Source organism: Podarcis liolepis, assembly GCF_965112155.1.
Source record: "Podarcis liolepis genome assembly, chromosome: 2".
Lineage (NCBI taxonomy): Eukaryota > Metazoa > Chordata > Lepidosauria > Squamata > Lacertidae > Podarcis > Podarcis liolepis.
Genome location: NC_139555.1, coordinates 16,797,139 through 16,821,713, shown reverse-complemented (window position 1 = coordinate 16,821,713; position 24,575 = coordinate 16,797,139). Strand labels below are relative to the sequence as shown.

The following is a 24,575-nucleotide window of genomic DNA, read 5'->3' as shown; positions in this document are numbered from 1 at the left end:
TTGAAATTTACTGGGTTGTATTCAGTTGTGTTCCTCTACAAATGGAATAATCTAGCATAGACTTCCATGACCAGAAGGATGGAGGGAGGTGATTTCCACTGACTTCCCCTTCCTTTTGTAACACCACAGGGGAGGAGGGGGAGAGCTTTGGAGGAACACAGGGAGGGTGGTGTGAGGAAGAGAATATGCAAAAGTCACCTCTGCCCTGCCCACCCCCAGTTTCTGTTCAAATAACCTTGTGTCAGCAGTGTGGAGCAGACAGAGATGGGTGACACCCTCCCTTCTTCCATGTTGTAAAAAATATTAGGGGAATTTATTATTTTTAAACAAGCAATATGCTCCGTAAATCAGTTACTTACTCCCCCCTCCCCAATGGATTCAAACACACATTTAACCCTTTATTCTGCATCCTTGGCTATAGAAACTGTACACGATGGATGCTAAATGTTGCCATAGCACTTTAAAAATAAAACACAAATTGCAGTTAAGTGCACACACCTTGTTTGAAATTTAGTTGCAACAAGTCTTCAGTCCTCCTTTCTCATCTTGCATTTTTTACATGATTTTTGAGATACAGTATGCTTTGCTCACTAGTAGCCGTGAGCTTTGCTACAACTATTTCCATAGTATCCAATGGCTTTCAGTATTAGAAAACTTGATCTTGGCTCCCTCTGCAGGTCTTCCTTGAACAAAGTAAACAGCATACTTTCTTTCTCCTGTGTAAATCTAAAGATTACACAGTACTAAAAACAACAAACCACACACCTATCAAAGGCTAAAACAAAGTATGTGTTTATAAGAATAAACAAATTCAGATATTTTTGTACGAATAAGATCAGCACCAGACTTTCCCAGAAGCTGAATTAACAAGGCAGTTTAAAACAGCATTTCAGGGTCTTTATTACTGAAGTCAAGAGGTACAGCCACCTATGTTTTTTTAAAAAAATATTTACAAATATTTTAAGCAAAGCTGCTAAGTTTGAGGATAGTTAGGATCATCAATAGCTGTTATATTGCCTGTGCTCACAACCCAGCTTTATAATGACCAGACGATAGGTTGACAAATAGCACAAATATGCCTCTTTAAATAATGACTGAAAATGAAATTGATGACTGTGTACTTCTGTGATGATATACATGGTTATGGTTCCTGTTTCAAAATAATAGTGCACATTAACAGGTTATCAACCTGCATTTTGCTCTTAAATCAAACACCACGACCTCCCCTGTTCTTGCTCTGAAATAATAGTAATAATAATAATAATCAAATGCTCTTTTAATAACATTTGAACAGCAAAATATTTTGTTACTATTAAATATACATATACTTGAGATGTATGGGAAAACTTGCAGATCACACTTTTGTCATAGAAGCAAAATATAATTTAGTATCATGCTAAAAATGATGCAGCACACCTGAAAGTTTGAATCCTCTGAAACTCACACACAAGAAATTAATAAGTGTACAACAAATAGCTAGAAGATTCCAGGCCAGGTTGTGAAATACTTACACCACACAGTACTTTTTGTTGGTTGCAATCCAGAGGAAGGCACTGACAAGCCCTCATCTGCCTCCACACAAAACATATAACCCACAGCTGAAATGGGATTTTCAAAAATAGATTGACATACAGAAAGGAGGTTATGCTGGAAAGCAAAGCTAGAAGCCTATCTGCATGGGCAAAAGCCTATAGAGACTTTCTGGGTTATGCATGAATATTCCATATTCCACCTTCCTTTCACTTAGGGCCAATTTCCTTATTTGATTTAATATCCAAATTCAACTTTTGTTTTTTTTTTAAAGGACAATAGGAGTTTCTTTTTTTAGAGGGGGTGGGTAAAATCAGGGTCTACTATAGTTCCACAGTTCGTCCCCTTTTCAGCAATAAAGGTTGTGGTGATGAGAAATTTCACAAATGGACTCCTGTTAGAATAAGATTGCTGAGTTCTGGTTCTAAATGAGTCTTGAATCTCGGCATTCTGTTGTGCTGCTACAACAGCCTTACAGTGCAGGCTGCTGAGCTTTAAAAGTACTGGGTGAAATGGAAGATGCTTGCCTAGTTCTGAGCCTTAGTAGTAAAGGTCTATATTTACCTCTCCCTCCCTGTGGTGTATTAGAGAGGTTGCGGGGGATAATGGAAACCAGCTGTGCTGCTCAGGGTGTGCGTTTCCAGTATCACTCCTCCTTCCAGGATACTTTAAGCCATAAGCATTCCTCATTATATCTATTAATTTAGAACCCATAATAACAGCATATTGGGTTCAGGGATTAGAAAATAAAGTAGGGGGTTGTTTGCCTCCTCCAAGGCTTATATTGTGAGCCTTAGACAATTCCCCTGTACCTACATACAAAGAAAAGGCTCATTATTTTGTAGTTCTCAGAGAGCAAGTGTTATTCTCAATTCTTGAAGGGGGAAGAGTTCTAAAAATGTTTATGAGCAAATACTTTTCTGCATGTCTGGGAAGTCCCCAGAGCCACCAAATATTGGGGGGAAAATGAGTTAATGGGACAGTGTGGAATGCTGTGCCATGATGGCAATAGATATATATTTTTTCTCTCTAATGCATTTAGTGGCAACATTTCAAAGGAATGAAATGAATTGAAATGAATCAAATTGAATTGGAATGAATCAACAACATTAACTAGGGTAAGGCTACATTGCTTGTGTTAATTAGTTCATTGTGTGCTCAAGAACCCAACTGATGTCAAAAGATACTTTAACATCCCTTGAGAACAAGAACCAAAATGACACTATTATTATCCCTGACAGCGTCTTTAAAGTGAATTTATAAACGACTGTATCTTCTGTGAATACTAAACTATTTTCTCAAAAATATTTCCAGCAATTTTTGTTAAATTAAATTTGCCTAATGAAATATATAGAAATAGGTTCTAGTTTTCTTGAGCATCTCATAAAAATATAGAATTGATAATCTAAGAGGGAAAATATCTCTGTTTATTGAAACTTTATAAAAATTTAAAATATCCATATAAACTCAATTATAGAATTTGCAAAGGTAACACTTCAACTACAAAAATATACCTGGTGTCTATGTCAACTGGATTACTTATAAAATTGGAATTGCTTTAAGAAGTCACTGTCAGGTTTACAAATTCAGTTTTGTAATTGAGTGCTTTAACATATATAAACATACTAGATTTTACCTTTGGTATATAATTTTAGCTTCTTTGTGCTTTGAATTGAGACAAAGCTAGGGAATTTGGAGTTTAATGCTTCTGTACAAGCAAAAGAAGTATATTCAAACAGAATATGGGATGCCTGTTCACTTGAAAGAATCATTTCTGTTTATCTCAGGATGTTGTTTTTTTCTACCCAGTGACATACACACACAAAAGCCCTTTGAAAATATTTTCTGCAACATTTGTTCTCTTGCATTAAACATTTCAGAGCATCTGTATAAGCAATGATATGTGGGTCTGGTTTTCACGGCACAATAAGCCAATCTTTCATTATGAATACCACTCTGCAGGTTTAGACGATATGACAAGCCGTTCTATGGCTTATTTGACCTGCCTGAGCTCCATACAATGGGAAGAAGCCGCATGGGGACCTGCCTGGTGTGGAGAGGGGTTCTTCATGATGAAAACTGGCTTATTGTGACATGCAAACAAGGCCATGATATATGTTATCTACTCCTCAAGGAGTCTTATGACCACATCCTAAGTAAGAGCACCCTTCTTTTAAACAAGTTGCCTGCCTGCTAAAACCAAATATAATTTCTAGCAAAGTAGTGTGTGTATCTTCTCAACACAAAGATTAGAAATGACAATTTGAAGCAAAACGTATTGTACGTACAATTAACTGTGACAGCTTTCTTAGGATTCTTCTCCCTATTGGTGGGCTGCAATAGGTTTTGACCCCCATATGTTGGAATAAAAATTGTGGCAGGTCTCCACCCAACTGGGAACCCTGGAAGAGTAGGCCTTCCAATCACAGGTGAGTGCTGCACACTCTGGCACATATGGATCCTTACTATAGTTGTGCATTTCAACACATGGACTGGAGCGAGGGCAGAACCTACTGCTACCTGCACATTCACTATGTGGTGAAGATCCTTAGCCTGTGAAGGGAGCAGAAAAAAATTATCAGATTTAATAAATTGAACCTATACTAGCTATATGTTGACAGGCATTAACACCTGAAAGCAAAATATTCAGCTCTTCTGCATAATGGCAATCAAATGCCATAGGCATTAAAAAAATTCAGCTGTAGCACAAGAAATTCAAACATCTTGATTGACAGAATGTACATGTCCCACTTATCCTGATTGAAATGAAGATTCCAGTTGTGCCAGCAGAACTCTTCATGAGTTTTCATGCTTCCTTTTTGTACTCTGCCATCAAAGGTTCTAAACAGAATCTCAAGTCTTTGTGGAATTTGGATAGAAGAGATTCATTTTTGACCTTTAATTTAAAAAAATTAATATAAAAAATCCTTCTGAAATTCTTATGTTCACAAAAAGGTGTTTTGTTTTTCTCCTTTTACACATTTTTATGGCAGTAAAGATCTTTCAAAGTTTTTAGTTCTTCAATTAGAGTTTTGTTCTGGTTTTCAAGAACAGCAACTCGATTTTCAAGACATTTCACATACTCTTTCTTCTTTCTACGGCATTCTCGAGCTGCTTCTCTGAAATTCCAAAGCAAAGTTTGTTAATTATTACATAGAAGTCAAACTAGTTTGGAATTACAAGCATTCTGCTTTTGCTTCATAGCTGATGTGCATCTAAAGAGGCTTGCCTTTCTCATTTCACGGACTGTGAAAAGTAAAACAAAGCCGCTTTCTTTGAAAAAATACTGATGTATCTACTTGACATAAAAATATTTAAAGAGCAGCAAGGATTAGCTCTTTGCAAGCTTGCTATTTTTGCCTGAAGCGTTCAAATTATTTATCCTATCAGTGATCTAACTTTTTTTTTAAAAAATGGTCTGGAAATCTGTAAACAGATAAATTATTTCATCTGCCTGAAGCACACATTTCAGGGGAGTACATTTTGGCTTTGTGAACAATAATGCTTTGGGACTAATGAGAAATTAGAGGGTATCTCATAGGCAAGTGGACTAGATGGGCCTTCAGCCTGATTCAGCAGAGCCCTGCACATGTCCTTAAATATGCTTTTAATAAAGTAACAAAGTTTGTCTACAATTGCACATTTGAAGAAAAGGAAATACAGGGGCTGCAACAGAGGGTATCAGTGATACATGACCCTGCTGAACAAAGTGACACTGTCCTCAGGATAAACATCCACAGCAAATACTTAAATACTCGAAGAGGGATGCGGCCATGGTCCCATTATACCATTTCTTATAGCTGGCTAGTTTATTAACACCTTTAAGCTTTCTTTATCGTACCAATAATTTGAAGATTTTAATAAGTTGGCACTAGCATTTTGGGGGCAATTTAGTCTCTTCAAATTGTATAATGAGCTTACAGTGCCTCCAAGGAGATACAAATACAGTATTAGTGACTAGTTGTATTTACCATTCTCATCCTGAGACAAGGGGGAATTAAGGAGATGCTCAAATATGACACCTGTGGATCAGCTGCCAATCAGCTATTGGGCCAAGTTCTAAGTCTTGTTAACATATGAGGCCCTTAACAACGCAGGACCACCTGGCCATTAGATCACCTGGGGATTAATTGCTCTGTGTTTTTATATTGCTGCTTTATTGGTTTCAGGTTGTGGTTTTGTTGCAATGTTTTAACTGATATCTTGGTGGTTGGTTTTAGACTGTACACAACTTAGAAATCTTTGAAATATAAAGTAGTTTAATAAATGCTTTCAAACAAGCAAACAAACAAACAATGCACGTGTCTCTGGTGTTAGAAGGACAGGACTGGCTGAAATCTACTTCTCCTTTGAAAACCTCCTGAGTTTCCCTTCTGTTTAACTAATGTATTAGTCTTTCTTTAAAAAGAATTAACAGCCCCCCTCCCACATTGTTTCTTTAAACTGGAAAAGTTTGAAGAAACAAAAGCTGTCAAACACCCCAAATAATTATAGTCTAAATAAGCATTTGTTTAGAAAGGGAAAAAATATTTCTTGGGTAGTGGGGAAGAGGGCAAAATAAGAGAAGTCTACTGCTAATCTTGGGTGATATGATTCTGTAGCCAAAGATTATTTTATGGGGAATATATTTCAGTGAATGCCTAAGACCAAATGGGAAACCAAATACCTGTTTTTCATCAGCCGTATTTCACGTTTCAACTGTGGATCATCCGTCTTGGTTGACTGAGATGTCAAGGAGACAGGAGCTGTCATCACAACCGTCTGGGGGAGGGAAGTGGTGGTTGGTGTGCTGCGTATCTGGTATGTCTGCATGTCTCCTGATGCAGCTGTTGAGGAACCACAGTAAAGAATGCTGTGAAGAAAGGTGTTCTAAAGAAGACCCACATTTCCTGTTTGAATTCGGGCACACACAGCCAAGCACAAAATGTACACAGCAGTGGAGGGTGTACATGTAAAAAACTGGATATGGGCTCAGAAAACAGTAGCCAGGTATCTCTTGAGGATTCCTCAAAGATAAACGTTACACCTTTTCAACAATTTTAGTTTTACTTCCCTTCCTTCAGAATGTATTTTGACAAAACTATTTTGAAGCGGCAGCACCTTCAAAACAATGCTGATGAATATACAATATTGGTTAATTACCGTATTTTTCGCCCTATAGGACGCACCGTCCCATAAGGCGCACCTAAAGGTAGCGAAAGCCTACATTCGCCCCATAGGACGCACACACATTTCCTCTTCATTTCTGGAGGGGAAAAAGTGCGTCCTATAGGGCGAAAAATACAGTACATAATTCTGCTGACTTCATTCCTAGGCAGAAGCTTAAGGAAGCCCAACATGACACTGGCAATGCAAAAACATGATTTGTGTTAAAACTGGGCCCTCAGCTGCTGCATGTGCAATGTTAGTTCACCAGCCCAACTCCTGCTTGGGTCACAGATCCAAGGCATGCTTAATGCTGTACATGCAGATGAGGACACCTTGTTTTAAGAAGGCTGTGCAGAACCCACCCTGGATTCTGCGTATGTAGTACTGCATATTAATAAGGCTTAAGGCATGACACATACAATATACAGACATGATTAATAGAAAAAAATAGAATAATCTGTGACAGTAATGTAAAAAAATTTTAGCCTTAAGAGGCAGCCAGGATGAAAACCCTTCTCAACAATCTTTGGACTGCTGCAGATGAGATAAGCATGTTTAACAGAAATTAACACGGGCTTTACATGGCCATAGTCATAAATCAAACAATGCAATCGTGTGAGAAGGAAAACCTCAGGATTAGGATTGGGCATGAAAGCTGCTGCCTGACAAAAGAATTAGTACCCAGCTACAAAAAGTGAAGTAGGTGTCATCAATTGGAAAACCACAGTGTCGGGGAGAAATAGGAGCATTTCCGAATTATTTGTAGTAGGTACTTACTCTGCACGACCACCTGGTTGCTTGGCACAAGTATCTGCTGACCATCAGATGTCTGTACATACTGTAATAGCGGAGTCCCACCAGCATTTGTAAAGGTCTGCAAACCTTGCACGCACTCTGTCGCTGGGCTGCTCAGCTGTAATGGTCCATTTGGAGCAATGGCAACTTTAAGACAAGAAATAATGAAACGGAGAAGACACTGATCATTGTACAGTAGGTACAGTGTATGGTAGGTTTATAACTTATTGACCCCCCCCCCAAATAAAACCCACAATTTCCTGTATCATAAAGGGATGAACTTTTGCTTAGAAACACTGAAAAACTGACTAATTCTTTTCAGTTGCAAAAAAGGTCACCCCAAAATGAAAAGCTGGAATTACCTTATATGTAACGTCGTATGACTCAATGAAAATGGCTTCAAGAACTTGGCAGAAATATTGAAACCTTGCAAAAATGCATTGCAGGTATTGGAGAATCACTGGAAACAGGAGCCATCCATACTCCACAGATAACAAGAAGTAATCAGTGCTAAGAAAACGCAATCAAAGTGACGCAGGAACTTTCTGGTGCTTGCAGCAGAAACAAAAGACAAACTGCGACTTTGATTTATTCTAATAAGAAGTGCTGTACATTGTACAAGCATTAGAAAATTTGCATGCTATATTTTTCCTGTATTATAATTGTATTATATCATAATATAGTATAGTATAATATAATTACATAATACATTATAGTTACATATACAAAAACTGATAATAATAATAATTATTATTATTATTTATTATTTGTACCCCGCCCATCTGGCTGGGTTTCCCCAGCCACTCTGCGCGGCTTCCACAGAAACCAAAAAACACTAAAATATCATACATTAAAAGCTTCCCTGAATAGGGCCGCCTTAAGATGTCTTCTGAATGTCAGGTAGTTGTCCATCACCTTGACATCCGATGGGAGGGCATTCCACAGGGCAGGCGCCACCACCGAAAAGGCCCTCTGCCTGGTTCCCTGTAGCTTCGCTTCTCGCAATGAGGGAACCGCCAGAAGGCCCTCGGCGCTGGACCTCAGTGTCCGGGCAGAACGATGGGGGTGGAGACGCTCCTTCAGGTATACTGGGCCGAAGCCGTTTAGGGCTTTAAAGGTCAACACCAGCACTCTGAATTGTGCTCGGAAACGTACTGGGAGCCAATGTAGGTCTTTCAAGACCGGTGTTATGTGGTCTCGGCGGCCGCCCCCAGTCACCAGTCTAGCTGCCGCATTCTGGATTAGCTGTAGTTTCCGAGTCACCTTCAAAGGTAGCCCCACGTAGAGCGCATTGCAGTAGTCCAAGCGGGAGATAACTAGAGCATGCACCACTCTGGCCAGACAGTCCGCGGGCAGGTAGGGTCTCAGCCTGCGTACCAGGTGGAGTTGGTAGACAGCTGCCCTGGATACAGAATTGACCTGCGCCTCCATGGACAGCTGTGAGTCCAAAATGACTCCCAGGCTACGCACCTGGTCCTTCAGGGGCACAGTTACCCTATTCAGGACCAGGGAGTCCTCCACACCAGCCCGCCCCCTGTCGCCCAAAAACAGTACTTCTGTCTTGTCAGGATTCAACTTCAATCCATTAACCGCCATCCATCCTCCAACCGCCTCCAGGCACTCACACAGGACCTTCACCGCCTTCACTGGTTCTGATTTGAAAGAAAGGTAGAGCTGGGTATCATCTGCATATTGATGGACACCCAGTCCAAACCCCCTGATGATCTCTCCCAGCGGCTTCATATAGATGTTAAAAAGCATGGGGGAGAGGACGGAACCCTGAGGCACCCCACAAGTGAGGGCCCAAGGGTCTGAACACTCATCCCCCACCACCACTTTCTGAACACGGCCCAGGAGGAAGGAGCGAAACCACTGTATAACAGTGCCCCCAGCTCCCAACCCCTCTAGACGGTCCAGAAGGATGTTATGGTCGATTGTATCAAAGGCCGCTGAGAGATCCAGCAGAACTAGGAAACAACTCTCACCTTTGTCCCTAGCTCGCCGGAGATCATCAGCCAGTGCGACCAAGGCAGTTTCAGTCCCATGATGAGGCCTGAACCCTGATTGGAAGGGATCCAAATGGTCCGCATCCTCCAGGCGTGCCTGGAGTTGTTCAGCAACCACACGCTCAATCACCTTGCCCAAGAATGGAAGATTTGAGACTGGGCGATAGTTGGCCATACTGGCTGGGTCTAAAGATGGTTTTTTAAGAAGCGGTTTAATGACCGCCTCTTTCAGCGGATCTGGGCATGTTCCCTCAAAGAGGGAAGCATTCACCACCCCGCAGAGCCCATCGCCCAGCCCTTCCCGGCTTGCTTTTATTAGCCAGGATGGGCAAGGATCAAGGAGACAGGTGGTTGGTTTCACGCGTCCAAGCAGCCTGTCCACATCCTCGGGGGTAATGGATTGAAATTGATTCCATGCAACTTGACCAGACAGGGCTCTAGCACTCTCCCGCCCCAGCCCTGCTCCCACGGTGGTGTCTAGCTCCTTCCGAATATGAGTGATTTTATCTGCAAAAAACTTTGCAAAATCGTTGCAGGAGATCTTGGGGTCTTTACAAGGTCCCGGTGGTAAAGGTGGTTCCGTTAAATTGATTTAACCTCTTTTTCAAAATATTTGGAAATGACGGATGATTGTTTTTAGGCAAAAGTTCATCCAAGCTATAGGAAGATGAGGTTGTAAAAAAGTTAAAACCCTAATATACGGCTATCATGTTCTTTCTGTTGTGCTGATAACACAAAAATCTTCCACCAATTACAGTCTCTTTCCTGTGAACAATTTACTTCATTTGCAACCAGCACCTTCATTTCCCAAACCATATCATAGAACCATGAAATTGTAAAGTTGGAACGGGACCCAAGGTTCATCTAGTCCAGTGTTTCCCAACCTTTTTTGGGCAAAGGCACACTTGTTTCATGAAAAAAATCTCGAGGCACACCACCATGCCAGATGGGGAAAGGTCACTTTTTACTTATGTAAAAAATAAAATAAAAAAATAGTAACAGCATAGAAGGTAATGGTTAGGCTAGCATCCCTCTTCCAAATATGCTAGGTTTTTATTTGCAGGGACTGTTCTACATGGGAAAGCATTCAGTTGCTCCGAAGTTTGGGGGGCCGCGGGGGTGGGCGCGCGTCCCAGGAGGCGGAGGCCAGCCCAGGCTGGGAGCCGCGCCGCGGCCCGGGGGCGGTAGGCGGACCGCGGCTCCTAGGATGTGGAAAGGGGACGGCGGTACAGGGGGAGGAGACCCGCACAGCTAGGGCAGCGCGCAGGGGGAGGGGAGCGGGCCGGAGGCGGGCGAGGGGGGCCGCGATCCCGCGCGCCGCGAACATGGCCTCCTTCCCCGCGGGCCCCGCCGAGCCCCCCGGCCGGGGAGGGCAGCGTGCCCCCGCCGCCGGAGGAGAGCAGAGGCAGGAGGAGGAGGACGAAGGCGCTGCCGAGGAGGCGCGCCAACTTCTGCCAACTTCAGCGCCCGCCCCGTCGCCGCAGGCTCCTCCCGGCCGAGAGCCAGAGGACGGCGGTGGAGCAGGAGGAGGAGGATTGGGTTTGGCGACGGCTGCTGCGTCCTCTCCAAGCGCAGGGCTGGCCTCCGCCGCGCCCGATCCTCCGCGCTCGCCGCGCTTCTCGGCGGAGCAGGTCTCGTGCGTGTGCGAGGCGCTGCTGCAGGCGGGCGACCCCGGCCGGCTGGGCCGCTTCCTGGGCTCGCTGCCGCCCGACGCCGAGGCGCCGTGCCTGGAGGCGCAGGCGGGCAAGAGCCTGGCCAAGGCGCGCGCGCTGCTGGCCTTCCAGCGCGGCGACTTCGCCGAGCTCTACCGCCTGGTGCAGAGCCGGCGATGGGATGTGGGAGGGAGCTCGCTCGCCGCCCCGCGTGTGCCTATGTGGGGCACATTACAGCCGCCCGACTCGCCCGCCTCCCTCCCACGGCACACCAGGCAACCTCTCGCGGCACACTAGTGTGCCGCGGAACACCGGTTGGGAAACACTGATCTAGTCCACCCCCTGCAATGCAGGAATCCAAATTAAGGCACTCATAACAGATGGCCATCCAGCCTCTGCTTAAAAACCTCAAAGGCGAGTCCACAACATTCTCTTCCTTTTGCTGGCCTGCAAATTCTGATTTATAAACTAGTAATAGATGAATGGGGAAAAAATTCTCAGCAGAATTGTTATAATAATTTCAGAAGGGACCTTTGGATAGCATTATTCTCAGGCTAATACAAAATTCAACTTGAAATATATTTCCAGAAACAGCATTCCTAACACAGACAATTATAAATAATACATACTATATTGTCCAGTGCTTGTTTGGTAAACGGGCGTAGGGACAGACATTGATGTGATAGTAGAGATGCCAGGACTTGCTTCATCTCCTTTCCTGTCTCGTGCGTCTTCAGAAGAAAGATCATTGAAGATTTTTCTATAAAAATTACAACAAAGATACCAGACATGGCTGTAAAAACACTTTTTAAAAAATAATCATTACTCCCAATGCATAACCCTAGATATGCAGTACAGGTGATTCGCATCTTGTGCTTATTTTACTTAGGCGACTGCAGCTTTGCATGGGTGGTAGAGAAGTAAATAAATGACCAGAGAGCAGAAGAAACCTGCTCTCCGTTTACTAATTCTCCTCCACACACACACCTGCACAAACAAAGCTGTGATCATGGCAGAGGTGGATTTCGGGAGTATGGCCGGTTCTGCTGCACTGGGTGCTGAGCCTAGGGGGCGCCACAGGGCATCATAACTATGGCATAGTGATTTAAGTAGAACAAGAGAAGGTGGCAGCATGCATTGACTTTGGGCCTCACACAGGGCGCTGCTGAAATATGAAAGACCCAAGTCAGCCGCTGATTGTGGGCTTACCTGGTTTTGGGAAAGCAGCATGAGGACTGTAGCAGTGTCCCAGAGCCCTCGCGCTGCTTTCCCTTGGGTGAGGCACCAGGCTTTGGGAAAGAGGCACAAGAGCTCTGGCATGGTCCTAGAGTCCTCCTTCCTTCCCAAAGCTTGGACAAGCATTTTTGCGTATACATGTGGACCCTCATGTAAGATGCGAGTTACTTTTATTTCTTTTCATGGTGGACAGAACCAGAATACAGAGAGAAAGATGCTGCTTTGCGGCTTTGGAGAAAATGACAATTATTTACCTTTTTTAAAAAAGTTAAATTCCACCTTTCTGCAATACAGGGGTAGGGAACTGGATTGTGTTGGTAGGCCAGATCCTTATCATGATCACCATTCTGCAGCTTCTGAGGGATCTGTCAAACCCCGTGGGCTGCATGCATCTTACCAACCGGAAAAGCTCCGCTGAAGAGCACCAAAGAAATGCATAAGGAACTGACCTATAAGATGGACGGCGTGCTAGGATTCCTCTAGCTTTCTGTGAAGAGCCTATGCTATCTGAGGAATCTTGTGAATCGTCACTTTCTGACAAAGACACCTGAAAGAAACACATTTTGTATTATGTTGCTGAATAGCGTAAGAGACAGCAGGAATGCCAAGAGACACCTTTTGGGAATGCCAAGTATAACTGAATCAGCAGGTTTTCAACCATTTGCAACCTTTTTTTATTACATTTAGAGTTAACAAGTTTCTTCAAAAGGAACACACTACTACTGCTATTTAAACTAAAAAAATAAACATGGTCCATTGTAGAGTTTGTTGTTCTGAAGTAATTCATAGGACTGCAATATAAAACAAGCACACAAACACTTACTGCAAACTCATGAGAAAAGGGGTTGGTCAAAGTTTCTGGAATAGTTGCAAAAATATTTGGTGTTGGGTATGTTGAAAAAGATGGGTTTTAACAGCAGTGCAAATGGTGATAGCATTAAGAAGTCAATAGTCTATCATTCTTCTGTTTGAATAAGTGAATGTGTGATGTAGGAAGTGTAGTGGGAATTGGGGTTGCTTGTGCGTAAACTGCAAACTGCTCCAAGCTGGTTGTATAGCTAAACCTTTCCCTGGTTTGACAGCCCTTACAACGCGACTGTCTCAGTCACTGGCAGAATCCGTCAGTGGGCGTTTCCTAAATTTCCTCCAACATAAAAATTCCTTGACTCCAAGTCTCCTCCTAGATTCTCTGCGCGGAAGCTTTCTGCGCAGCGTGGGTGTGCCAAGCAGAGGTCCTGTGCTCTCTCCGCTGATTTCACTGGAAGAGTCTCAGAGCCTCCCCTCCGCCGTACTCTCAGCCTCCCCTTTCTCCCTGGTGTCCCCTGGATTTCCTTCCCCAGCGGAAGCTCTCTCTCTCTCCTTGCTAGTTCCCTCCCCTGCATCATTGGAGCGTCTTACTTCTCCTCTCGCCTCTGATGGCAGTTCCCTGACAGGAAGGAACAAAGATTGGTCTTTGCTGGTACAGGTCTGCTAAGCATTAAAATCAGAACAGCACCAGTTTATTTTAACAATATCTAATTTTGCAGTGAAGCTTGTAGCAATGTAGTGATATATATTCAAGGCTCCAAACTGAAAATATGAAGATTTAGATAAGGAAGGAAGAACATAAGGAAACAAAACAGGAATGTCTCAAGGACTCTTGGATTTTCATTCTTTCTGCGCACTTCACCAGTTTGGCAAATGTCAACAGTCCTTCTGGTGTTCCCAAATAAATGTCTTTCATTTACAGCTAACTGGTGAAGCAGCAGCAAAAGCTCCACAGGGCATAGAGCTCTTGCAAAAGTATGTTGGTAAAGTAAAACAAAAAGAAGGCTGCTGTCAGGAGAGAGGGGCAGCTCTAGCTTTCCCTCAGTTTTCAGCGATGAAATTGCAGCATTTATATCCTACAGAACTCCTAAGTGTAAGACAAATTCCTCTATATTAGAAACAAAATGACTGCTTTTAGATCTTTGACATATGTAACACAGACAATGCACAAACATCGGAGTTTTAATTATTATTTTTAGGGGGCAATACTACTGCTATCTTCAACTAAGACTTCAACTAGGGCCATCGTATAGGTGGAGCAAATTTGTTTCCTGTTGCTGGAGAGGGCAGGACCCAAACCAATAAGTTCAAATCTCCAAAAAGGGGTTTTCAACTAATCATCTGGAAGAACTTCCTGATAGCATGAATAGTCCAACAGTTAAACAAGCTGCCTTGGAAAAGTGGTGGGCTCTCTTTCATTAGATGTTTTTAAGCAGAGACTGGGTGGCCATCTACCAAGGATGCTGTTGCAGCCAATTTGAATTAGATTACCTTTGAGGTCTCTTCCAATGCTAAGATTGTATTATTATAAATAACCAACAACACCTTAAGAGAAGGCTTACAAGGCTTTTCAAGACAGCTGAAAACATACACAATTGATCAAAACATGAAAAATATTTTCTATTGTTTGTTTCTTCCTATACTAGCTTTAGCTTTTCTTGTTTGGTTTTGTGTTGTTTTTGATTTTTTAATCATTGGTGCACATAATCCTGAAGATTTTAAATACTGCATTTAGTTTATATGAGGTCTTATATGTCCAACCAGCCATAGTAACTACTGGCTCCAAAGAGTGGATGAGGTAAAAGTTCTACCCACCCACCCAGAGTTCCTCCTATTGGCTCCACCCAAGTTCTGATCGTTGATGCGCTTCCTATCAGCCATGTCAAAATGTTGCAATGCAGTCTTTGGCTCATGGGGGAGGGGTAGTTTCATAATGAGAAAAAGACAAAATTACACCCCCCCAAAAAAACACCCAACTTTCCCTGCTGTGCTATAGAACACTAAAAGGCTCAAGTTAAGGCTCTCAGTCACAGCACTTTATTCCTATGTAACAGGATATGAGGGAGGCTTCCGGAGAGCAAGAAAAGACTACTTTTTCCTTTCACTCCTGTAATACTCCTAAACAGTATATTGTAGCTCAGTAATAGACCACATGTTTTGCATGCAGCAGGTCCCAGGTTCCGCCCCTGGGCAACTCCACTCAGTTCTGGGAAACGCTCCTGCCTGAAACCTCTGAACAGTCACTGAAAGTTAGTGTAGTCAGTACGAAGCTAAACGGATAAATTGTCTCTCTCAGTGAAGGTAGCTTCCTGTGTTTGTAGACAGCTTTATCTGCCCATTGCTGTAACAGCAGTGAAGTGGTATTGGGGGTTACTCACACTTACACAAGGTGCAATCCTGTGAAGGATGGTAACACCTCATTCCAGGGCTACTTCCTTTTTCTTACAATATCACTCTCCCCAGTCCAGTTTTTAGAGTTTCTTCTCAGGCCATCACATCTCTAGATGTGGGGGGCATAGAGGGAGTGCAAATTTCATTGGACAAGTGGAAGTTGTCCACCGGACTTGGTTTTGACTTTTTAATTAATTGGTGTTTAGAACATTAGGCATTTTAATAAATAAGACAAAATAATAGTCCATAATAATGATGTGGAGCTTTGCTGGCTTGCTGTTGTCACCCCACAATAGGCTGAAATGCACTATAGCAAAATTCAGGTGCTGTCAATAAAACTTCCAAAGAAAGTTAATAGTACCTGCACTGATTGCCCTTGTGGTGAGTGAATGACAGATGAGGTTTGAGCTGTATGAATGACTCCCTGGACTTGATCCCCAGAGAGCTGAACCACTGTCAGTGGAGTCTGACCTCTAAGGGACATCTGAAACAAATCAAGAGTTGATTAGCCAAATCATGAAAAAACACAATTTAGGCAATAAATCAATAAGCGCCTACATTTAATGACACTGAGACTGAGGAAGAATAGTACTAAATTTCTAGTAAGACAAGACTTCTTAAGTGAATATCCATTTTTGAATAGTGGTTGCATTTAGCCAGCTTTCATATCAAGACACCTCAGTTAACACAAGTTCACACTAGATGTCCTCAGGGGTAATGTGCCACTCAAAACATACATGATTTTCAGCCCAAGTAAGATCGTTTTCCAAATCTAATAGCAAAAATGTGCCTATTTTATGTAATTAGTCATTTCTGCTTTACAGTAATGAAGACAAAGATGGGCAACCTGTAGCTTGGGAGCCTTTTGCACTGACCTCGTTTTATGCAGCCCTAACACTTCCTGAAACTGCCCCCATTCCTCCATGCCATCAGACTTCCCTCTTTTCTGTTCATTTTCTCCTTTTTTTCTTGACCTTTAAAAGGGATTTTGTACCGTCCGTCCCCCCATTTATTTCTTCATTATACAATTGGGAGATGCATTATTTATCTATAAAAATAAATAAATCTTGTAAAAGCTTTTTACTCATTTCATGGCTTGGTGAAAGTAATTCTGTCCAACCTCAACTGTCTGAGATTGGTAGTCTTGTGCATATATACATGTACAGGCTCTGGGCATAAGCACATCTGTAATTGGGAATTCTACTCTGAGATCACTATGGTGAAAAATGAAGCAGGGCAATCGTTATTCCAAAATAGCTAATTCAGAACACTTTTGTCTCTGGATCTGTCCACTGCCTGTATATGGTTCCCAACAGATCACCCTAGAGAAAATTACCTCCCCCGCCGCCAACAAAAAAAAAAGGTTGACCACCCATGCTGTAAGAAGTCGTGCTTTTCTGACTTCCACTGACAAGAAAGTTCTGAAATTCAGACACTCTGCAACACAACCCAAATTCATTAATTTTCAGTGCCATCTAGCAAGTACAGCCTCTGCTCTTTTCAACTCAGATCAAGCAGAGCACATGCATAAGCACCAATAAAATGAAACGTCACAACATTAGTGCTTGGTGGACTGCACCCTTTGTTTTGCTCCTGTCCTTTGTGCTAAGGTCAGAAAGGCCGTAGGAAGCAAAAATACTGAAGCAAACAACAGCTGATTAACCAGTATTTTTATAGCAGATTTGTTATGATTCTGTGACTGGGAGACAGTTTTTCAGAATTAGCAACTCTTAAGTTAAAAAATATGGAGATGCTCAGCTTTCCCATTTCTTTGCTTAGCCGGTCAGCCTAGGTGATCCTGGAATAAGATCTAAAGAAAGAACATTTGGATTTTATGAGACATGTCAATATCTAGTGGATATGGATGTATTTTCAGCTCCACACAGGAAACACATGATTAGCTCAAATTCCTGGAAATTATGTATGCACACACACATACAAATATAAATATAATGCACTGTAAAAAAAACCCCAATATTGTACAGTAAAATTTCAAATTAACCTACTTAAAAATTCCTCAGAGGATCTGACCTTAGATAGCTTTCTTTACCTGTTGAGAAACACGAGAAAGCTGAGCTGCTTGTAGCGTGGTACCTTGTAAAGATGCTGCTTGTGCGGGTGTTGCTGAATTGTTACTGTTGCTTTTGTGAGCCTCTTCCATAATCAGCCTGTAAGAAACCAAAAGACAGCAAAATGCAGAGTTTATTATTACCCAAGAGAGACAGATGCTTTTCAAAGAGTGCCAGAGGACATTATAAAATAATACTGCCTTGTTGGTGATTACTGTCTTGGCTCTACCCACAGTTGGGTCTGCCAGCCATCGTAAAGAGGATCTTGCACCAGGAGTTGTCAATATGTGCAATTCAGAGATAGGCCTAGAACCTTGCTGAAAGCAATGGATCTTATGCAGCCTGAAACATTTTAAATCTTGCTGATTTCAGTGAGACTTTGGTACACTGAACTTCCCTGGATTATGCCCACTGACAAGTATTCTGGACACCACCTTTGCTGCTGCCATGAATTTTGTAAAAGGCGAAAGATTTATACGATCTGAAGAGAAACCAGAATTTTGGACCTTCAAGAAATACAACGGCCTTCCACTAAGTTAGATGGACCATTAGTTTGAAACTGTGTAATACGGTTCTTTATATCCTTGTGAGCGACACCTATTTGATACAATAGTGTGGTAATTAGTCACATAATGATCTTGTCACTTATAAATTCTATTTTTTACAGAAATGAAAAAATCCATATATAATAGTAATTTGGATACAGAGCTCCTGTGAACATAACTCAGTGCACAGGATGCTCCTGCCTTGGGGCAAGGAAAGAGGTTTTTTTCTGATTTCTTCTCCTCTCCTGACCCCCTCAAAAGAATTTCTAGAACAGAGCACAGAGGACTTGCAGGAAGAAAGCAGAATGGGTGAAAATCACCTCCACTGTGCCACAGGTTTTTCTTCCCCCACAAGGAGAGAACAATAGGGGAGGAGTGGGGGTGGTGGAGGACAAGTTATTTGTATTCTAGTTTATTTCAGAACTTTCTGCATCCATGATATGTAACTGCCGTGCATTTTATTACACCTGCTGCACAATTAAGCATTTCCTGGTCAACAGCACCAGGGTATGCACAGACAGTGTTCCAATAAAAATACCTCTGAAGCAGTCAAAGATGATCTGCCAGTTCTGAGCATGTTGTTACACAACATTTGAAATAGTTGCAAGAGCTGTTGCTGAGAAACTGGAAATTACATTTCTCTCAATGGAAATATGAGTCATTGATTTTTCCCTGCCGAGACCAACCACAGGAGCTCAGTCCTAAAACCTGAAGAATGCAAGTCACCATAATGAAAAAGTCTCAAGAGATTCACTTCAGCCTTTCTATTCTTAATCAGATGAATCGTGCTATTAAACAGCAGACACGTCTCATGAACACAATGACAACTTAGCACATACTACACCCTCTCTCTCTCTCTCTCTCTCACACACACACACACACACAGAGAGAGAGAGAGAGAGAGAGAGAGAGATTCTACAAGTGAACTCAGATGTTGAGTTATAATAGCTACAAAGAGAAAACCAAGCTGCTAAGCAATGAGGGAGGTTTCAGCAGCTCAGTGGGATGCCAAGATTTGCAGAACCAGAGAAAATATTTTGGAGGGGAATGTAAGAAGACAACCCCCTACCCCCACAGCCCAATCATATCAGACCATGCTCAGTGACCATAAAATGCTCAGTGGTTTTTTGGAGTGAGGGACATGCTGGTGGTAATAGAGAAATAGAGCCAGCAACGGCTGGCTGACTGGAACACTGAACAAGAACATTCCAAACTGCAACATTCAGTTGCAGCTCCACTTGTACTATTCTACTGCTATGGTTTTCAAACTATCCCCCAAAGAACTCTGGTGTTTCTCAATAAGGAGATCAGTAAAAGTGGGAAAACTTCCCTAAAAGGGAGCTAGGCCATCATTACCAATATGTGCAACGTGCAGCTGCCCAGGAGTTTTGTGAGTGTTCTATAAAGTGCCCTCTCTGTTCACAAAGAATAGCAATGAGGCACAATAGGCCTGGTCAGTGCTCTGCAAGAACTGTGCATCCTGGAACATGCCCCACAGTCTTCTGCAATGAGAAGGACTTAATCAGCCAAAAAGTCAATATAGGAATTCCTTAAAGAGTTTGAAAACTATGTGCTTTTTCTAATTACAAAGGAGGGGGGAGGCTAATTCAGTATTATTGTTTACAAATTGAAAGAACAAGGCTTTTAAAAGCTTGTAAGGAACATGATCTGGAAATATCTCTTCCATCTCAGGGAATCTCTATTATAACCTTCCACACAAAATGAGACATAAAGGTGTCACAAAATAATGCCACCCAACTACAAAGAACACAGTGTTTGTATTTTGCAGGCTAAGATTGTGACAACTATATTACCTATTATTATTATTATTGTTATTATTTCTGTAGCGCCCTTTAGCCAAGGATTGCATGGCAGATTACAATATAGAAACACAAAATACATGTCATAATAACAAACGAAAACAATACTCTCCCATTCAGTTTAGAAGGCCATAGAGTGTTTAATTAGTCAAAGGCCTGGGAGAAGAAGAATATTCTTGCCTGATGCCTAAAGATATGTAACAAAGGTGCCAGGTGAGCCTCCCTGGGGGAGAGCATTCCACAAGCAGGGAGCCACCACAGAAAAGCCTTGTTCTCATGTTGCTGCCCTCTGGCCCTCTTGCCAAGGAGGCACACAAAGAAGGGTCCAGATCAATTCATATTGGGAGAGGTGGTCCTTGAGGTCTTGTGGTCCTGAGCCACGTAAAGCTATATAGATCAAAACCAGCCCTTTGAATTGTGCTCAGAACTAACTGGCAGCCAGTGCAGTCGGGCTAGGACTGGCATTATATGCTCAAACCATTTTGCCCCAGTGAGCAACCTAGCCACTGAATTCTGCACCAGCTGAAGTTTCTGAATCATTTTCAGAGGCAGACCCACATATAATGTATTGCAGTAACCTAACCTAGAGGTTACCGGAGCACAGACAACAGCAGTTAGGCTATCCCTGTCCAGATAGGAGCACAGCTGAAGTTGAGGGAAGGCACTCCGTACCACTGAGGCCACTTGAGACTCAAATGACAGCAATGGAACTGGAAGGAGCCCCAAGATGCATATCTGCTCCTTCAGATGAAGTTTAACCCCATCAGGAGCAGGCAACCTCCCATCCATCCTGTCTAGGGATTCACCCACTAACACCCTGCCTTATCTGGATTAAGCTTCAGTTTGCTGGCTGTCATCCAATCCATTATTGAGGCAAGACAACAGTCCAGCACATCCATTGCCTCACCTGCAGATGTAAAGGAGAAGCAGAGCTGTGTGTCATCAGTACATTGCTGACAATGTACTCCAAAACTCCGGATAACCCCCCTCAGCAGTATCATGTAAATAGATGTTAAACAGCATGTGGGATAAAACTGAACCCTGAGGAACCCCACAATGAAGGTTCCACAGGACCAAAAAGCACTCTCCAAGTATTACCCTCTGGAAATGACTGAGGAAGTAGGACTGGAACCACTTTTAGAAGTCACTAACTGCCTGTGCTGTGTGCTGCTCACCCAACCCGCTGCACCTCCTACACCATAACTCCCTGTCATGGGCTGGCTGGATGCAGAGGAGTGGTGGGTGGCACCAGTTGGGGAACCCCCAGAGGAAGAAGGCTCAGAACCAGGGGATTGGTGGTGGGATGATGATGAGTGGTCAAAAGGAGAAGAGTGAGAAGACAGGGAAAAGGAGGTGTTAGAAGCTGCAGGGGCAACAGGGTTGGGTAAACAGGAAGATGCGCTGTGGCAGACAGCAGTGCAGACTCACAGAGGCTTAGTGCAGGCAGGCTGTGGAAGAAGACAGGGAGTCTTCCCCTAATGCTGTGACCAGCTACTAGCCATGCTGGTCTCCCAGAATGAACAGATAAATGGGCAGAGCAGGAAAGCATGAGAGGCAATGGATGAACAAGTCGGGCTTCCAGTGGTTTGCGGGTTGAGTGAGATGGCTGACAGCGCAGAAGAGTCAGCAAAGCAGAGCAGTCAAGCTGGGCTTGTGGTGGTGGGGCAAGTCTAATGAGAGGGGTGGCACATATGGGGGCGGAGCAGGCAAGGTGCACTGAGTAAGAGTGGTGGCACAATGGTGTGAGCAAGGTGCAGAGGTGGCAAAGAGTAAGGGGAGGGAACTTTGGCAAGGAGTACAGTAATGGGAAGTGGAGGGGCTTTGCAGGAGAAGTGCTTTGGGGTGGGAGTTAGGGAGGTTGCCAAGTGAGCAGGGGTGTCACTTCCTAGTTATAATTAAAACAAAGGCAGAAACTGAGTCAGAACAGGCTGAGTCAAAATACTACTTTCACACTTTTGTGGGTGCTCACAATTTCAAGAAAAAAACAGGCAAAACGTAATCAAACTGGGTTCTGCCTCATAGACAATTTCTAAAATAAATGAAAATGTTAAAAGGTGATCAGAGAAAAGGAAAGAAAAACAAAACAAAAACAGCAAGTGTCTCAAAATGTCTATTTCACACATTCAACTCTTGACCTAGACACAAAATAAACAAGAATTGCAGTTCTCAAGATATTTGCTTAATTCATTATTTTCATTTATATGGACCCTTGCATTTTTTAATTGGAGCGACATAATGTAATTACACAAGAAGCAAGTTTATTACTTAATTGGTAAAAAGCAAATGAAAGTCCCTTTCATATGCTGTTCTTATGATAGATTTTACAAAAGCAACAAAACCTTATTATCTTAACTGTTCTTGCATTAAGCTTGGTTTAGCATAGGAACAAGAGTGGCAGGTAGGGTGCCATGCCAACATAGCTCTTGGGTGTGCCTCTTTGCCCAGTCCTTCCACAGCTGATGGGCCAGTGCCACCAGCAAGGGGCAGCTCAATGTGCCTGCCCAAGTGGCAAATGGGTAGAAGCTACTGCCAGTAGTGGTCAGCTACAACATGGGAAAGGAAAGAGCTGGCCATGCTGCTGTCACATGATGGCAATGGGCTCAATTCAGGCCTCTTCAATATACCAGCTTGGGATCTGAGGCAGCAAAGGGGCACCTTTTCCTCCCCCACCTCAACAACTACTTGAAAAGCTTTTCAGACATGTGTACTGTTGTCAGGGGTTTAGGAGCAGAGGCACGGGCAAGGGAGGAAACAGAGAGCGAAGGGGAGGAGGCAGAAGAAAAGATGAGTGATGACGACGACCCGAGATCTCCTAGTCTTTCCAGTGAATCAGAGGATTCACAGAAAGGAGCACCAGTGGCCAGGGCAAGGGGGGAGTCTAGGGGGGCACCCCAGGAAGATAGAGCCAGAGGGGACTCAGAGGGGAGCAGCTGGAAATCGGGACCAGCGTCACCGCCAGGAAGCAGGGAAGAGGAAAGGAGCCAGGGGGGAAGCGCTGGCAGCTCACCACAGGAGGGAGGGCATGAGTCAGGAGTGGCCACACCTCCATCGGGGAGCGAAGAAACGGTTAAGAGGAAAGTGGAAGGTTGGGCGCGCGCGCCAAGTTCAAATGCAGAGGAAGGCGGCGCAGTAAGCAGCCCCGAAAGGGAACCAGGTCCTAAAGCCCGGCGCAAGGAGGCAGGAGGGTCCGGGTCAGCGTCAGAAGAATCCCGGAAGGAAGAAGCCCCGGGGGGTAGAGGGACCCAGAGGAGGACAGTCAGGCGGAAAAGGTGGAGCAAGGCTAGGATATTAAGTTGGTGCACACAGGGCGGAGACTCAGACGGAGCTTCGCCGATCTAGCTACTAGACGTAGAGTTGCGTGCAGCAGCGTGAGAATGGAAACTGTAATTCAATAAAGACTTTTACTTAATGATCGCTGGCTAGCGTGATCCTCTGTGAGCTAGGATCTTCAAGCAGCTCTGACAGTAAGCTCCGTCTCGCGATTGTGGGCATCTACAGCCTCGAGGAGGGGAGAGAAACAGGTGCCTACTAGCGAGCTCACGAACGGCAGACGACATGACGGCTGAGCAGCAGATAGAGGAACTCAGAAAAGCAGTGGCACAACTGAATGCCGAGGCTCTCGCATCCAGGAAGAGAGAGGAGGAAGCAGCTGCCGCCTGCAGGGATCTCCAGGTCAGGTTAGACGTGCTGACAAAGCAGACACCCCGGCAGGAGGGAATTGGGTTGGCGAGACGGACAGGCGGGCTGGTCTCTCACTTCGATGGGAACCTGCAACAGTATCCCAACTTTAGAGCCGACGTACTGTGCGCACTGCAACTGCTGCATAAAGACTTTAGAGATGAGCAAGAGAGAGTGGGATTCATCATGTCCCATTTGCATGGGGATGCTAGAGCATGGCTACGCAATTTATGGAGAGATAAGGATCCGGCGCTCCAGAATGCAGATGCCTTTATTAAAGCGATGGATGGGTGTTTTTTATCAAGTATTGACGTGGATCTTGCACGGAAGGAGGTGCATGGGCTGAGACAAGGGAGGGCCAGCGTCAGGCAGTATCATGCCCGCTTTTTCGCCTTGGTCAGTGCCCTGGAATGGGACAGAGATTCGGCTCCTGTAAGAGACCTCTTTTGGGAGGGGCTGCACAACTCGATTAAAGATGAGATCGCGAGGGGGGAGAGACCCCGAACCACCCAGGAGGTCGTTCAGAGGGCACTGGCAGTGGGGGTGAGGCTGGAAGGACGTCCGTGGAGCAGGGACGAAGGGCGTGGAGGGCGCGAACCAGCCAGGGGCCCCTCCTTCCTTCCCAGAGAAGCAGCGCGGGCGCAATCCACGCCTCCGCCAGGAGGAGGAGCCGAACCTATGGAGGTTGGAGGTGCAAGGGCTCAGTCAGCAACCAGAGCCCTAGCACCGGCAGCAGTGAAAGCGAAGCCTCCTAGAAGGAACAGGAAGTGTTACGTCTGTGAGGAGCCAGGGCATATGGCAAAAGAGTGTCCCCAGAGGCTCCACAAGCTTACTGCAGCCTCGGCAATGGTGACTGCAGCAACGCAGCAAGGGGGACCACAGCAGGGAAACGACGCAG

General features: G+C 44.0%; 1 protein-coding gene and 1 long non-coding RNA gene across 7 annotated transcripts in view; one reads left to right on the top strand and one right to left on the bottom strand.

Moving 5' to 3' along the window:
- Positions 1-875: 875 nt before the first annotated feature.
- The window catches only part of ATF1 (activating transcription factor 1), a 34,431-nt gene continuing 10,731 nt past the window's right edge, over positions 876-24,575 (bottom strand). For 2 of the 6 annotated variants that reach the window (XM_083490292.1, XM_083490291.1), the window contains exons 2-8: positions 17,616-17,733; positions 15,927-16,049; positions 12,817-12,914; positions 11,761-11,891; positions 7,456-7,620; positions 6,197-6,356; positions 876-4,649 (exon numbers count right to left, since the gene is read on the bottom strand). In XM_083490292.1, the coding sequence (XP_083346418.1) occupies positions 4,505-4,649; positions 6,197-6,356; positions 7,456-7,620; positions 11,761-11,891; positions 12,817-12,914; positions 15,927-16,049; positions 17,616-17,726 (933 nt within the window). In that variant the 5' untranslated portion in view covers positions 17,727-17,733 and the 3' untranslated portion in view covers positions 876-4,504. Of the gene's footprint in view, positions 4,650-6,196; positions 6,357-7,455; positions 7,621-11,760; positions 11,892-12,816; positions 12,915-15,926; positions 16,050-17,324; positions 17,376-17,596; positions 17,734-24,575 lie in introns of all 6 variants that reach the window. The other 4 variants (XM_083490295.1, XM_083490296.1, XM_083490294.1 and 1 more) reach the window with 4 other exon arrangements.
- Positions 12,921-15,145, top strand: LOC310700759. Its single transcript, XR_014522796.1, has 2 exons — positions 12,921-13,351; positions 13,790-15,145. It is a non-coding gene; the product is annotated as an uncharacterized lncRNA (long non-coding RNA).